The 17,988-nt window shown below is 35.2% G+C and overlaps 1 protein-coding gene across 1 annotated transcript in view; it reads right to left on the reverse strand.

Annotated features, from left to right (window-relative positions):
* LOC124534458 (metabotropic glutamate receptor 2-like) overlaps positions 1–17,988 on the reverse strand; it is a 186,354-nt gene that overhangs the window by 10,831 nt on the left and 157,535 nt on the right. The window contains exons 11-14 of the mRNA XM_047110349.1: positions 16,068–16,201; positions 11,047–11,213; positions 8,566–8,724; positions 5,602–5,764 (exon numbers count right to left, since the gene is read on the reverse strand). Of these exons, the coding sequence (XP_046966305.1) occupies positions 5,602–5,764; positions 8,566–8,724; positions 11,047–11,213; positions 16,068–16,201 (623 nt within the window). The remainder of the gene's footprint in view (positions 1–5,601; positions 5,765–8,565; positions 8,725–11,046; positions 11,214–16,067; positions 16,202–17,988) is intronic.

Raw genomic sequence — 17,988 nt, forward strand, 5'->3', positions numbered from 1 at the left:
GTGACAGAAAGTTGGATAAAAATTTGACAAAAACGAAAAAGTTAGTCGAAAAATTGGTTTGTTGGTAAAGGTAGCAAAAATTTTCAACTATTCGTAACACAACAGCTGAAACAGCGATTAATATTTAGTATCCCGAATTCCTGAGTAATAGGATCTAATGGCGATAGTGATCTGATAACACAAAGTACCACCGCTTTCGTTTTCATAACTATCTTTCGTCAGGTGACAGGGATCAGGTGGCAATTATAGTTCTACGAAATTTTATTCGTTCTTGTTTGATAAAAACGGCTGTAACGTATTTAAATAAATGTTTCACTGGTTTCAAGGTCTACGTCAATTATTTAGTTTTTCGTATAAATGTTCGACTAGGTTATTTATTTGCATTAAAAAATTCCAAAACCCATACAAAAAAGGAATAGATTTATAAAAAATATGTCATCTCTTTCGCTCAATAATGACCTTGACTGTGCAATAAAGATGCCATTATTACATTTTACATTTTATTTTGTTTATTTACCTTATCATACAACGGCTATGCTATACGAAAATACATATTTTGAAATACAGTCATGATGGCCCAGTGATGTCAAGACGTGAATCTTGACCAATGATCCTGAGTACAAACATCACTGCGTGCTTGGGTTGGAAATTTATGTAACAAAACAAGTATCATAGATATAAAAATTCATATAAATTGCTAGAATTGTTTGAAAATAAAATGTACTACAAAAGTACACGATACTATAAGCGAGATTATACACATAAATATAATATGATATGTTTTTAAATAGAAAAAAAAGTAGTTGGACCTAAAACACAAAGAATTTATGGCACACGCTTGAATTGCAAATCTTGTCTGTTGGAAAAAATAAAAGCGCTTGGGTCACTAGATTTCCAATTTATTGCTCTCATAGGACATTATTTTTTCGACAAAGTGCTGATATTAAAGACAAACTAAAACACTAAATCATTTGCAATACTAGGTCCTTTTAGTGTCCTTTGAATTGCTTAATATATTACCTGTATATAATATTAAGAATATTTATGAAGGAGTTCCTGATCTTCTAAAATCATAACAAGTCAGATTAGAATGTCTATTAAATTAACTGGGCCTAAAGGGCCCTAAAGTGCTTGTACAAAGCCGTAACGAACATCTCTGTGCAGGCCTTCAATCATTCCCCTTCATTAAATCGCAAAATAGTATTATTTGGTACTGTCCAATTCTGTTATGTACAGTCAGCGGGCTAGTGTAATTATAGGCACAGAGTCATGTACTATTATAGTCTAAGGTGGGGCGCACTTGATGCATTTACCCAAACCTTGAAGATATCTAGATTTCATTGTTCAGAATATATATAGGGAAAGAAAAACAGAACACTTCGTGCGAAAGGGTGGAATGATGATGACGCAGTACTTGCACTACTGTCCAGTTCTCCAATGGAAAAACAGTTAACGAGATATTTATTAATATTTGCTAAGTTAAACATCTAGTCAAATAAGAACACCTTAAATATTATATCTATTAGGTATTATATCTATTCTGGAATAGGACGTAATATTAAGTAACTGGGAGTAAAAATTTAAGAAAACGTAATTATCGTTTCACTTTAAAGCTACGAGAACTTAGTTTCTTTGAAGATGCGAACTTAACACATCTTATTTACTTTGCACATCCTCTAAATCTGAGGAACCAATGGATAGCGAACTACTAAGTGTCTGAACAAACTGGTTTAAAACAAGATTATCAGGAAGGATACGAGATAGTGCAACGTTGGTGTAAACGTTGGTTGCTTAGTTGGTGATTGGACTATTTGCAATTTGCTGTGTTTGTACCACTTATTTATCACAAGCAGATGAGACATAACGTCTTAATTTCCAAGGTTGGCGGTTATTGGCGATGTAAAGGAACTGGGACTGATTATGGTCGCTTAGTATCAGAAGTCTCATCAGATTATCAATTTTTGTGAGTGCCTCTCATGAACTACGGTGTCCTCTCCTCTTGATTGAAGCTAAATTCCAACCCACGTCAATGCCTATTGGCCACAAATGACCGATTTTCTCGCTAAACAATTATATTTGGTCTGTCTAGCTACTCGTAAAGATTTAGTTTGGCTAAAGTTCATGTCGGTAACCTTTCCATTACCCATTTCAATTGAAATTAAACTTTATTCAAAGTCTACGTTGCAAAAAAAATAATTATGCAGAAGTCAGTCGACTATTGAGCTGAAAGAGCTGAGATGGCCCAGTGGTTAAAACGCGTGCATCTTAATCGATGATTGCGGGTTCAAACCCAGTCAAGCACCGCTATATACAAATACGTGCTTAATTTGTGTTTATAATTCATCTTGTGCTCGGCGGTGAAGGAAAACATCGTGAGGAAACCTGCATGTGTCTAATTTCATGAAAATTCTGCCACATGTGCATTCCACCAACCCGCATTGGAACAGCGTGGTGGAATATGTTTCAAACCCTCTCCTTAATGGAAGAGGAGGCCTTAGTCTAGCAGTGGGAAATTTACAGGATGTTACTTTACTTTACAATCGACAATTTAGTGCCCCTTACCCGGATCCCAGATCTTCAGTTGAGATTCATGTGTTCTAAACACTGTAACATCTAGGCTCATTTGTCAGCGTTAAATTAAATAGACTAAATTAATAAGTGGATAGTGCAGATGAAATTAGTAATCCACACGTAAGTAAAAACTATTCCAAAATGTTAATTCATATGTATATGCAAGTGTATCTTGCAAAATATAACACAACAACATTTCAAAACTGAGGAAGTTGTGTCGTAAGCAACTAAGTTAGGTACTTAGGATCATGAGGGCACATTTATTCAGAGCTGAGCGTCAAGGAACCTGTTTATTGTGGTGACGCTGTGTTACCAAAAACTTAGACGAATCTCCATTTAAGTTTCGAATTTATAAAATCAGCGTTCCACAACTTCGTAACTAAGAAAACTTTTCGGGAATGCAGAACGCGGTTTTACGGAGCTGTCAGAAATGTATGTATCAACATATGTTTAAGTTTGTTAAAAAGGCTATATAATGCTCTGTAATGCCTCATTGGTTTGATGTATGGATTTCTATTGTGTCTTTGTATCTCCACAGACTAGCGTATACGTCATTTTGACGTCTTTGTCTACCTTCATTGAGTATTTAATTTGTAGTGAAATCAAACAAGATTATTTTATTTTTTATTTCAGCCTATTCACCGATACCTGTCACTCACTGTTTGGGGGAAGATATCTGTTGAGTGATCTTACCCAGTAACTACGACAAAGATTAGGTGGCATAGGCATAGGTGGCAAACGAGCAGGAGGCTCACCTGATGGATCTGCAACACCAAGGGGCTTGCAGGTGCGTTGCCGGCCTTTAAGAAAGGAGTACGCTCTTTTCTTGGAGGTTACCATGTCGTATCGGTTCGGAAAAACCTCCGGCGAAAGTTGGTTCCACAAAGTAGTTGTGCGAGGCAGAAAATGTTTGAGAAATCGCGCTGTTGTGGATTTTCGGACATCAAGATGATCCAATGCGGGTTGGATACACATGTAGTAGAATTTTGTTGAAATTAGTCACGTGCAAATTGACTGGTGCCTGCCTGGGTTTGAAACCGTAATCATCGGTGAAGATGCACGCGTTCTAACCACTGCCATCTCAGCTCTCACAATGAGCCTGACTGGACAATATTATTTTTAGATATAAATTAAGATTTTATATTGTCCATCTCAATTCCTTTCAACTTTTATCCTGCATTAATTTTAAAGAGATAATTTATTCGGCTGTTGTGAAGTTCATTACATTGTTTCTCGTCAAGTTCGATTTCCGCCCTTTGAGACTTGTATGTACGGCGCTGTTCAACCATAAAGGGTTGCGGAAATTAAATTTTAATCGCTTCGACTTTTACTCCTTAGGATGTTGATAATTTAAAAGTTTCACGCTTATAATTAAAATTAATTAATTGAGAATAAACTTCTAACATATCATTAAATAGAAAATTTAATATATCATCAAATTCGTCTTTGTATACGATGATCAAATAATGTGATCTCGACTGAACAAAACTTAAAATAATATATTCTTTATTTGTTTGTTTTCATGTAGGCGATAACCTTAAAGTCTCGAAAAATTAACTTATAGAGAGCAACAACAATCTAAAGTACTATATACTTTAAATTATATTAATATCACACATTCCCTATTTCAACCATAACAGGAAAAAAGACAAATAAACAACTATTGACAGCATTTTAACGCAATATGGTAAAGCGCTTGACTATGTACTAAACTTTTATCAATTTATTTATTTTATTTTGGAAGTAAAATAAAATTATCAATAAGTTAAGTGTAATAGTCTTGTGTTATAAATAAGGATAAAATAAAAAATCAAATTAAAAATTTTAAAAACCCCCGACACAAAAAACATAAGCTACCTTTAAAAAGTTAAAATTAATAGAAGAAAATTAAAAAACTTCGCGTTAAAAAAAAGCGGACGAAACATCGGTTTGACACTAGTCATATAATATTTATTTAGATCATTTATTTTACTATCTCAAATATAATATGTTATTCATATTTTGTTATTGTATCCGATTTCGTAGAAATAAGTGTCGTCGATTTAAGAACGTTCGTATGGCTTTAAAAATAATACAAGATGTTTTCCCGAGCAAATGACACATAAAAAAGACTGATGTTTATATAATGTGAATAAGAGATTTTTATCAATAGATTTTTATTTTAACTTCAGGAATATTATATTAATAGAATTCAATAAATAATAAAATATATTTTGTGTGCTGTTGTATGTATTATATGTTAAGTTGAGAAACAATCATACAAATATTTTTATTAATATAATAATACTAAGGTTAATAAACTTAAAAGGAATAAAATCTGGTTTATTAAATATTTTAAGTATTTATTTTTATTTACCGTACAATTATAATTTAGGAATTAGTAGTCGTTTGCAGTTCGCGATTTAGGGTGTTGCTTGTCATGTAAACAAAAAACAGTAAGTAGTGTCTTTTCTTGAAGATCAAAATTTGCTTCATATCAAATTTCATCAAATTCGGTTCAGTGGTTTAAACAGAGAGACTTACTTTCACATTTATAATATTAATATGGTTTCTGTAATAATTAGTAAATTATTGACTGATATTTTTATATTAAAACTGCTAAAATACAATATAAATTTGGATTGTCTGGAAGAGAAGGTTAATTAGCCATATCCGCCTATTATACAACACACATTTTTTTTTGTTTTGGGCGTTATTTCTATTGTGTTTAATCCTAAGATTTCTGTATTCTTGTTTTTATTAAATAAATAAATAAATATGAGACAACATCACATACATTACTCTGATCCCAATGTAAGTAGCTAAGGCACTTGTTTTATGGAAAATCAGAAGTAACGACGGTACCACAAACACCCAGACCCAAGGCAACATAGAAAACTACTGATAATTAATCTACATTGACTCGGCCGGGAATCGAACCCGGGACCTCGGAGTGGCGTACCCAAGGAAACCGGTGTATACACCACCCGACCACACAAAGTATGTTATTGTACAAAGTATATTTAATTTAAATTAAAATAATATTCTGACCTGTATTGACACGAGCGCAGTACATATCGCTAGCTGTGAGCTGGGCGATATGAGGATCGGTCGTTTCGCGGAGTGCTTGCTGGCGTTGAAGATGCGAGATATCCTGTTGGTCTTTGTGAGCAGAGCCGCGTACACCACCGTGAAGCAGAAACCGGTGCCAAATCTACAACAAAAGTACAAGATAAGTGTGAAAAATGACAAACAATAATGAACTCAATTTAAGTGTTTTAAGGTTCATTGTGAACTGTCACGAATGGGTACTTGGTACCTTATATTGTAAGATTGTTTTTAGTAAAGGATTTTTTTAATGGCAGTATTGATTAACACATTAAAATACATATGCGCAAAAAGCAAGAACATATCAGCTGTCCTAATGAATTTTAGTCACGACATCCAATCCCAAAGACATACCAATTGTCAGAGCAAGGGGGAAACAAAATTCACATAAGACCATATAAAAGTTTTTCGAAAGATTCTTTATAATTAATCTGCTCTGCTACTGGGAATGTAACACGTTGGCAGAGGCATCATTTTTTTATTGTTACCGTTTTTACAGGGCGTTTAAGACCTCGTATCAAAACTATCATAATACCAGTACAGGGAGAAGGGAAAGAATCGTTAAGGAATAAATTTAGAGAAATCAAGATATTGACTGTTGCTTCTCAATATATATTCTGCAATGTTATGTATGTACGAAAAAATATTAATGATTTCATGAGAAAATGTGATACTCATAGCATTGGTACAAGGAACAAACACAAACTTGTTACTCCTGTTACTCGACTACATAGAGTCAGTAACTCCTTTGTGGGGCAATGTATACGGTTTTACAACAGGATCCCAGAAAGCGTTCAAAATGCCTCTGTTGCCAAATTTAAGAAAATTATTAAGGAACGCTTGTGTGCAAAAGGTTACTATACAATTAATGAGTTTATTATCGATAGCACACCTTGGGAATGAAACGATCGCCTCCTGGCTATTTCATCTCATATTAAATTGTTTAAATAATATATGAGACAACTAAAAAAAAAAAAAACCCGCTAAGTTTCTTTCGCCGGTTCTTCTCAGGTCAGGGTATTTTCTTTTCCGAACCGGTGGTAGTGTTTCAATTGACCATCAATAAGAAAGTGTAATGCTTCTATATTGAATAAAGTAATTTGAGTTTGAGTTTGAGGGCATTTAAGACCTCGTATGAGAGCTATCATAATACCGTTACGGGGCTTATTAGACCCCGTAACTTTAAAGAATATAAATTTCGATATGATGTGACGTAATAGAATTTTACTTCTTCAGTGCGGTACATGGTTAAAGAGACCCCGTGTTAAATTAGGTAAATCATACCAGTCTGTTTTCTATAGACTAAATACATCAAAAAAGATGTTACGGCCTCGGAACGAAAGCTATGTTATTAGCCGAACCGCAAGGGGGACACATACGAGGCGTATTAGACCTCGCTTTGCACGTGTTTACAAAAGAAATATATAATAATAAATATAGAATATATATAATTTTTACTTGGTGGTAGGGCTTTGTGCAAGCCCGTCACATGGGACATAACATCTTAGTTTCCAAGGTTGGTGGCACATTAACGATGGAAGGAATAGTTAATATTTCTTACAGCGTTATTGTCTATGGGTGATGGTGACTACTTACCATCAGGTGGCCCATATGTTCGTCCGCCAACCTATACCATAATAAAAAAAAATGCTGTTGACTATAAGGAATAGCAGTTTCCAGTGTATGGAAACTAAAACAAATGATAAATCTAATTGTATATCACAGAACGATGAGCGATATCTCCTTTGTTCGTGTTTATTGTTATTTATTGATTGAAAACAATAAACAGAATTTCCTGTTCGGAAATTACAAAGTGTCAGGACAGGAAAGGTCAAATGGTATAGTGCGACACAATTTAAATGTAGCATCGGCAAATTCAATAAAACCGATTACTGCTGATTTATACAACCAATAGAAATAGTTTCCTATACGCGCCATTCGACGCTATTCGTCGCTATAGATTCTCGCGTCAGTTCAACCCGAGAAAGCAAGTGCTTTTAAATCGACGTGTCAAATTGACGAATATATTAGGTCATATGAATTTACGAGTACGTTTGTGTAAAGATCATATTCGCATAAGAAATAAATATTAGTGATTTGGGATAGCGTGCTTAATTCGGACGTGATCGGTTTTACGAATTTTGCCGATGCTACATCTAAGTTGTGTTGATAATATTTGATGGAGCTGAGATGGCCCAGTGGTTAGAACGCGGGCATTTTAACCGATGATTGAGGGGTCAAAACCAGGCAAGCACCGCTATATATATGTGCTTAATTTGTGTTTATAATTCATCTCTTGCTCGGCGGTGAAGGACAACATCGTGAGGAAACCTGCACGTGTCTAATCATCGAATTTCTGCCACATGTGCATTCCACCAACCCGCATTGGAACAGCGTGGTGGAATGTGTTCCAAAACCCTCTCCTTAATGAAAGAGGAGGACTTTTCTCAGCAGTGGGAAATGTACAGGCTGTTACTTTACTTTATATTTGATGTATGGGTTTGGACCATCTGATGGCTTTTAGCTTAAATAAGGCACCACCATCTAATTACTTGATTTGAACATGTCATGTCTATTGTGGTTGTAAATACTCTGGTACCTGAAATACCTATCAATTATGGGGCTATTAAAAATAGTTATCATATTACAAACCTTTTTTTAATTACTTTACAACATGCAAGGGCTCAGTTGCATTTAATATTTATAAATTTTGGCGTTTTTTATTTTTACTTAATATCAGCGGATCTTCGTTGCACTTGAAGTTAGTCGTCTTCGTGAAAGTCGTGGCCCATACGCCCATACGTTTTTTTTTACTTTAAAATAATATCCATAATGTACAATAAATAATACATAAGTAATAGTTTTAATTCTATGAATTAGAATCCAGGGGACACCAAAATTACAAACCTTTGTATAGAACACAATATATCCGTGGGTCGGAAGACCAGAGCGAAGGTGACGAGGTAGCACATGAGGATACCAGCGAGGAGGACATAAGATAGCTCCCTCCCGCTCGCACGCACCACAGGCGTCGAGCTGTGCCGGACCCAAACTCCACATACGAATCTAAAACAAAAATCAACAGTTTCGATAAATGTATACTACTATCTAAATCTGTAGTCTGTCTGTTCACTCATTTTTTTGTCTTATATTATTTTTATGACACACTGAAATCAGTTTAACCATTTTTGAAATATTTGTCTGTCTGTCAGTCTGGCCGTATGTACAGTCAGAGTAAGAAAACCTTCGTCAGTTTTCAAATTAATTCCTTTATCAAGTCTTAAGCTCTTAGTACCTTTTGTAGCTAAACACTAAATCATTGCGACGCAATATGTCATTTTCAATCGGTAAAGCAGATTATCGCCCATACGAAAATCGATCTTAAGGTGACGAACCTTTTCTTATCCCGACTGTACATATAACTTAAGAACGATGAACCGATCTTTATGAAAATTGGTATACAGTAAAAACATGTGATTGACTATAAATAATAATACCTCATGGCAACACTGACAAAAAAATAAATCATTAATCGTATATAAACAATATTTGTTGTTAATGCTCAGCAAAGGGGGCAGGCAATATCTAGTTAAATATAAAACCATGCATAATAGAAGGCCTGTAAAGCCTGTCCCACATCTGGACTAAACTATATCTTTGTGAGAAGAAGTGTTTGAGCTGCAAATCAAAGCCGCATCCACACATGTGGGATTATTCGATTTAAATGCAGGTATCCTCACGATTTTATCCATTACCACTGAAAATTCAATGAACCAACAATCAGATAAGATTCTCTTATCCGTTTTATAATTAACCAACATATCCGGAAATAATTTACGTATACCGGTCACTAATTATCAATCTTTTAACGATATTTTCAATCGTGCGTTATCGGTAAGTTGATCTCGACTTCGGAGTAAATTCGCTTTTATATAATTAATCACTTCTGCTGTGCTCAGTTAATTAACCGTAGCTGCTAAAAATAATATCATAAAAGGTTCAACATAGTGGAGTTAACGAAGTGATCCAGTGCATATAAATAATTTATCATACAGCGCATACTGTAGGAGTTTAAGCAACATATTCTTGCGTGTAATTTTAAATGAACGTTATTATGTACATAACCTATTTGTTTAATATGCATACGAAATTTACAAAAGCAAATTATAAATTACAAAGGCTCTTTTATCACGTTAAACGATCTCTTACGAATAAACCTTTAGTAGTTGGATATAATTTAAAACCAATACATGTAATATTATTGTTATTATTTTAAAATTTATACATTCACGTAAATTATGTTTAAACACAATGAAAATCTACATTAATATTATAAATGTGAAAGTAACTGATTTTGATGGGACTTTCACTGGCAGATAACTGATTAAATAAGGAGTAACTTAGGCTACAATAATATTTATTTTTTGTTAAATTCAAACGCGTACAAGGTGGGCACAGCTAGTTTATAAAAATATAAAGATAAAATGATTTGTGTTAATGTTCTTTAAACATTAGCTCTAAAATTATTAATTGCTGAAGGTAACAGTATCTGCGGAGTTTTGTTACAGAATCTAATACCTTGCCCGAGGATGTATTGATAAAATTAAAAGTTGTTTTAATTGATTAACGCAAGCTAAAGTTCACCCATTAAAACGCCATTGTTTGTAAACAATACGTAACTTTTTCCAAGTATATATAATACTTATTACTCACGCGCGGCTTCACTCGAATTTTTAGGGTGTTATGTGGCAAAAAAGTAGCCATGTCATTTTTTGGACTTTAAGTTTGCTGTAAATCAAATTTAATAAAATTACGTTCAGCGGTTAGCTCGTGAAAGAGCGACAGACAGACAGACAGAGTTAATTTTACATTAATAATATTAATATAAATAGACATTGGCGATATAACAATATCTATCTTGGTGGTAGGGCTTTGAGCTAGCCCGTCAGGGTAGGTACCACCCACTCATCAGTTATTTACCGCCAAATAACAGTACTCAGTATTGTTGTGTTCCGGTTTGAAGGGCGAGTGAGCCAGTGTAACTACAGGCACAAGGGACATAACATCTTAGTTCCCAAGGTTGGTGGCACATTGACGTAAGGAATAGTTAATATTTCTTATAGCGTCATTGTTTATGGGTGATGGTGACCACTTACCATCAGGTGGCCCATATGCTGGTCCGCCAACCTATACCATAAAAAAAATTAACTATTCCTTATTTCTCCAATGCGCTACCAACCTTGGGACCTAAGTTGTCATGTCCCTTCCAACTGAAACTCAGCGATACTAAGTATATTATTGAGCGATAAAATGTCTGATATGTAGGTAACCTGACGAGGTCGTACCAAGCAACAGTATAACATTTTTAAACAAGTTCATCAAACTTACGCGGTCAACAATATTCCAACTGAAGAAAATGACATAGCACCAATCGCCCAAGCCGAATCAGGTCTCAGATATGCCTCTGGAATCGGTTGGCATTCCGTTCTGGTGGGGTCAGGTAGTGTGCCTCTGGGGCACACCATGCAGGCTGTCTCCACGTATGGAGAGCGGATCTGTGTAAAATTGCTATATATTAAAAGAAAGTTTTAAAAAAGGATTATTTGTTTCTAGTATTACTTATCTAAAGGTATTTTGAAATATAACTAGTGACCCGCCCCGGCTTCACACGAGTGCAATGCTGATACTAAATATACTACATTTTTCTTGCTTCTTTACTATATTATCCATGTATTGTATACAAAAACCCTCCCTCGAATCACTCTATGTATTAAAAACCGCATCGAAATCTGTTGCTTAATTTTAGAGATTTAAGCACACATAGGGACAGACAGCGGCAGCGGCAGCAAGCAGACAGACTTGATTGATCTACTTATAAACTTCAACAACTTCAAAAAAACAAACCAAAACTGCATGATATATGATACGAAACGGGGTGTGACACAATGTCTTAAGTTCTTGACTGAAAACCAAAAATATTATGCAAAAAATAATTTTAATGTATTATATTATTCCTATCACGCGACACCACTGCGCTGCATGTCCTGGAAGAATCGGGCTGTGTGAGGTTCAACAAGTCGTTCTTATTTGCAAAATGCAATCTTTTCTTATATAGCCTTTACCAACTTAACTGTCTAAAGGCAGGCGTATAACGACGATCATAATTTTTTAAATATTGGACAACATCACATACATTACTCTGATCCCAACGTAAGCTAAAGCTCTTGTGTTATGGAAAATCAGAAGCAACGACGGCACCACAAACACCCAGACCCACGACAATATAGAATACATAAACTTTTCTACATCGACTTGGCCGGGAATTCGACCTGGGACCTCAGAGTGACGTACCCATACGCCGACACACTACTCGACCACGGAGGTCGTCAAAATTCGAATGATAAAATTCAATTAATTTAAGATAACAAGTTGAGCGCTGGTTGGGTTATTTAATCAGTTTAATCTGCATCGTTCACTACATGATAATACGTGAACTAATCCTATAAAATTAAATTAACCCAAGTCAACCATAATTAAGGGAAGTTCAGGGTCGATTTATCTCAATCCCCTAAACACTCGGGCTTTGTCGTTTTTACCCCTTGTTCAGTCGCTAAACTTTAAGCGTGAAAGTAGTTCTAAAAACAATATATCTACATATGATAAAATCGGAGTGTCCGTTTGTAATAATTAAAAACCGCTATTTACTAAATGCATGTATACACGGTACATTAGCCAAAATAATTTGTTTTTTTTTTTTTTTTCAATTTTTTGGCTGTCTGTCTGTCGGTTTGTTCCGGCTAATCTCTGGAACGGCTGGACTGATTTTGATGCGACTTTGACTGACTGATGTGGTAAGGAGTAACTGAGGTTACAACGGTATTTTTTTGGTAAGTTAGGTGGTAAGCTGGTTGATTGATCACGTAAGAAAAACCGTTATTGAAGTAACCATTTCCTCTATTTCTCTCTTCATTATTATATAAGATTTCATATATAACATTACTTAGATTAAATGTTAGTGCTTTAGCTACTTACATTGGGATCAGAGTAATGTATGTAATGTTGTCTCATATTTATTTATTTATTTATTTATTTATATATTTCTTTTAGTTTTAAATGGACTTGACTTTTTAATAAAAATTGTATCTTTTGTCACTTATTTATTATCAAGCAATTTATTATTATAAAAAAAACCGCTAAATTTCTTTCGACGGTTCTTCTCAGGTCAGGTCAATCTTTTTCCGAACCGGTGGTACTGCTTCATTTGACCATCAATAAGAAAGTGTAATGCATATTCAATAAAGTTATTTGAGTTGAGTTTGCGTTTGTTCTTTTTTAGTTTATTCCAGTGTCTGTAATACATATATAGCGAAAGCAACTTCGATCTAATCCGATTAGTAAAGTCATTTCGTCGGAAAAAAGGCAAATAAATGAAAATGAATGGAGCTCGCTGGAGTTCGCATTTTTGTCAAAAAAAAACCAAAAAGGTTTGAATATGCTTTACACGTTGCTTCTTACGAATTTTTCGATATTTATGACTAAAAAGATAAATTCAAACAAGAATTTTTGCCTTTTGTCGATCGATATATCGATAACGATGATACGCTAAAAATGTTTAAGACTTCATTGTAGAGCACAAAAAAAGCTACAAAAAGAGTTCTCGTAAAAAAAATTTGAATCTCATCGGATAGCCGATTTATTGCCGGGAACAAATTTTACCCCTTTTTGCAAGATGGTAGCCTTAGCGCCCCGGAAATCTCGGTCGAACGATGATACGCTAAAAATGGTTAAGACTTCATTGTAGAGCACAAAAAAAGCTACAAAAAGAGTTCTCGTAAAAAAAATTTGAATCTCATCGGATAGCCGATTTATTGCCGGGAACAAATTTTACCCATTTTTGCAAGATGGTAGCCTTAGCGCCCCGGAAATCTCGGTCGAAAAATCCCAAGTTAAGCCTTTCTAAGTATCCCCTACAACATTAGCTTGTTAATTTCATTTATATTTTTGTATGTATAATATAATTTAACTTGATGTTCCACGACGAAAGTAACACAAATTATATACAATAAAGTAATTGAATCTTGACGTTGACCAATCATTATTGACGATTGGAAATCGGTTTTGTCTACCTCACTTTTTTATTTGATTATCTGTGTGTCGAATAAGGTTGGATTTAATATTTTGAATAGGTTTGTCTGCTTTAAGGGACTAGTAGTGTCTGATCGCAAATGTATGCTGTTGAATTAAAAAGCTATAACACAATACGGTTATCACAAAAAATATAAACTATTTAAATTTCATTCGTATATATTGTATTTAAGTTTTTAACTTAAATTATTTAGAATATTCATATTTAAATATATTTTATACTTTGTTTAAAATACTAAGAGAAAATCTTAGTAAAAGTAAACAGAAACGAAATACTATTTTATTTTGATTTGATTTGATTTATGAAGAAATCCAAGAAAATGAATAATTATCTTAAGTAATTGAAGTTCTGAGAAAAAGTCGACGTATTTCAATCAAAGTTGTTACAGTATCGCTTGTATTTTATAAAAACTTTTTATAGCGAGAAATAATAATAATTGTCCCTTGTGTTTGTAGTTATACTGGTTCACTAACCATTATTAAAAATCAATTCAAAATAAACTTTATTCAAGTAGGCTTTTACAAGCACTTTTGAATCGTCATTTAACAATCAAGTGAAGCTACCACCGGTTCGGAAAGAAGATTCTACCGAGAAGAACCGGCAAGAAACTTCGTAGTTACTCTTTTTCAACATTTACAAAATACAGTCATATTAGTTAAATACAATTATTTATGTATGTAATGTATCCTGCCTGGAAGTTAACAGGTATTAATTCCACGCCTTTTTATCATCTACATAATCTTGTATCGAATAATATGCCTTATTTATCAATGTACTTTTACAAATGATTTGAATTTAAGAAACGACAATGTTAAAAATGTCTGCGGAATTTTATTATAGAAACGGATACCTTGCCCCAAGAAGGATTGACTGACGACAGGCTGGAACTGATTCAGTTGTTACTTAGTTTGGTGATCCACCAAATTATTTACCAACTCTTACACTGACCGCCTCTTTACTTGCTATAATATAATAATGAGATTCTCGTATGAATTTTTGTCCTACTATATAATATCTATAGAAATATATGTGTATAAGTCTTACGTATTTGTGTATGTAACTGAAGTCATCCTAAAAAGTTCTAACGACTTCTATGATTCTTTGTGCGTATTTAAGTCTCTGCGTGGCTCAGATTGGACTCTATTGACGAGTGTAGGTGGCACTTTTTTATTTCAGCCGGACGAAGTTGTGATGGGTCAGTCTATTTATAACCTGAGATGGCCTAGTGCTTAGAACCCGTGCATCTCAACCGATGGTTGCGAGTTCAAACCCTGGCAGGCACCACTATTTATGTGCTTAATTTGTGTTTATAATTCATCTCGTACTCGGCGGTGAAGGAAAACATCGTGAGGAAATATGCATGTGTCTAATTTTATTGAAGTTCTGCCACACGTGCATTCCACCAACCCGCATTGGAACAGCGTGGTGAAATATGTTCCGAACCCTCTCCTTAATGGAAGAGGAGGCTTTATCCCAGCAGTAGGAAATTTACAGACTATTACTTTTTACTTCTTAGTCTATTTATAAATATTTTGTCTGTCTATAAGAAACATCAAAGAACAGCTCAGTTCCTGATATCCTGTTGTTGTTTGATCGATAAATGTTGAAGAGTTTTTTAAAGAAAAAAGTAATATTAATATTAAACGGTGACTAAAAAAACCTTCAAAGCAAATTAAAAATACCATCAATTTTCTATAATGATCATGTTTGAAATTCGACTACCGGGTTCGCTCAGCGTTAATTATAAACAGGTATTACATTCCACGCTATCTAATTCAGGGGACTAAAAACGCTTTAATCATCACTACATAGTATAAAACAAAGTCGCTTTCTCTGCCCCAATATCCCTATGTATGCTTAGATCTTTAAAACTACGCAACGGATTTTGATGCGGTTTTCTTTAATAGATAGAGTGATTCGAGAGGATAGTTTTTGTATATAAAGCATGGGCAATATAGTAAAGAAACACTGATAATTTTAGAAGTTTGCAACGTGATGTCATAAATAAACAAATTCTGTAGTATATTAAGTATCAGTGTTGCACTCGTGTGAAGCCGGGGCGGGTTGCTATTTGTATCATATTTCAAAAGAATTCATTAATAATTTGACGACCTCCGTGGTCGAGTAGTGTCTACACAGGTTTTCATGCGTACGCCACTTCGAGGTCCAGAGTTTGACTCCCGGCCTGGATTATTACTTACATTAGGATCAGAGTAATTTATGTAATCTTGTCCAATATTTATTTATTTATTTAATTGATTACCTCGTATTGGGTGCAGTTAAAGCAATGCCAGCAGCAACTCTCTCCCTCCACGTACTGCTTGGCTTGACCGAGCTCGCATTCTGCACTGCAGACCGATTCAGGCGGTCTACGTTCTCCCCATTTGAATTGAATTTCTAGGGGTACGAAAAAAAAATCAAACTTTAAAAATACATATACAGTAATAATATGCAGTTCAACGTTTTAAGAAAAACATAAAAATATTTTATTCTTTCTTTCTTTTCTTATTTTGTAAAAAAAGAAAAGAAAGAAAGAAATGTTTCATAATGTTAGTTTTAATGTGAAGGGATATCTTAATTTAATTACAAAATTTTCGGTAAAATTTGTATGATCTACCAAATAAGTATGGAAATTTGTATTGATGATGAAACAATTTAATAAACCATGTTTATTAAATATATTACAAGCTATATTGATGGTAAGGATTAGATGTGGTTATGACTAGGTCGGTATTAGTAAAAAATTAATTATATCCTACTTTTTAATAAGTTGTTTTTATTTCTTATAGTAACAAAGCCATACTATGAGGTGGTCCGTTTGTCGGTTTGTCTCCATAATATTTTTGTACAAATTAGTATGTTACTATACAATTGTAACAATTTATAACCCATAAACAATGACGCTGTAAGAAATATTAACTTTTTTTTTTTTTTTTTTATGGCATAGGTGGCAAACGAGCAGGAGGCTCACCTGATGGAAAGTGACTACCACCGCCCATGGACACCTGCAACACCAGGGGACTTGCAGGTGCGTTGCCGGCCTTTCAAAAAGGAGTACGCTCTTTTCTTAAAGTTTCCCATGGCGTATCGGTTCGGAAAAACCGCCGGCGAAAGCTGGTTCCACAAAGTGGTTGTGCGAGGCAGAAAATGTCTGAGAAATCGCGCTGTTGTGGATTTTCGGACATCAAGGTGGTGCGGGTGAAACTTAGAATTTTGGCGAGATGTCCGAAGGTGAAATTCAGCAGCCGGGATTAATCCGAACAATTCCTCGGAACATTCCCCGTGAAAAATTCGGTAGAAGATGCAGAGTGATCCGACATCTCTACGCAAAGCCAAAGGATCAAGGAGATCGGAAAGAGCTTGATCGTCGATAACTCGAGCCGCTCTACGTTGGATGCGGTCAAATGGAAGGAGCTGGTACTGGGGAGCACCCGCCCAGAGGTGAGAGCAGTACTCCATGTGAGGCCGAATTTGCGCCTTGTAAAGTTTAAGGCGATGGGCCGACGTGAAATACTGTCTCGCCTTGCTGAGCACGCCCAGCTTTTTTGAAGCCAATTTGGCTTTGCCTTCCAATTGACCGCGGAACTGAACGAGGCTCGAAATATCAACGCCAAGTATTCCGATACTACCTGTAGCGGCTATCGGAATGTTCTCAAATCGTGGAGATACGACAAATGGTGTTTTTTTAGCGGTTAACGCGCAAACTTGCGTCTTTTTGGGGTTGAAATGGACTAGATTTAGCCGGCCCCAATTCGAGACTTCGTTTAATGAAGACTCGATTTCAGACACAAGATTGTTCCGGTTCTCTTCGACGTTTTCCCGAGAAATATTAGCGCGGCCGGTGTATAAGGTGTCAACGGTACTGTCGTCTGCATAGCAATGAATGTTCCCGATTTGCAACAAATCATTGATATGCAGAAGAAACAGAGTGGGTGATAGAACGCAGCCTTGTGGAACACCAGCATTGACGAATTTTAAGTCAGAGCATGCACCGTCGACAACGACCTTGATGCTCCGATCTGCCAAAAAGCTGGTAATCCAATTGCATAATTTCCCGGGAAGCCCATAGGAAGGAAGCTTCGAAAGAAGCGCTTTGTGCCATACACGATCGAAGGCCTTCGCTATGTCCAAGCTGGCTGCTAATGCCTCCCCCTTGCTCTCAACTGCTTCAGCCCACCTGTGAG

The sequence above is a fragment of the Vanessa cardui genome, chromosome 12 (genome assembly GCF_905220365.1).
Source record: "Vanessa cardui chromosome 12, ilVanCard2.1, whole genome shotgun sequence".
NCBI classification, from domain to species: Eukaryota; Metazoa; Arthropoda; class Insecta; order Lepidoptera; family Nymphalidae; genus Vanessa; species Vanessa cardui.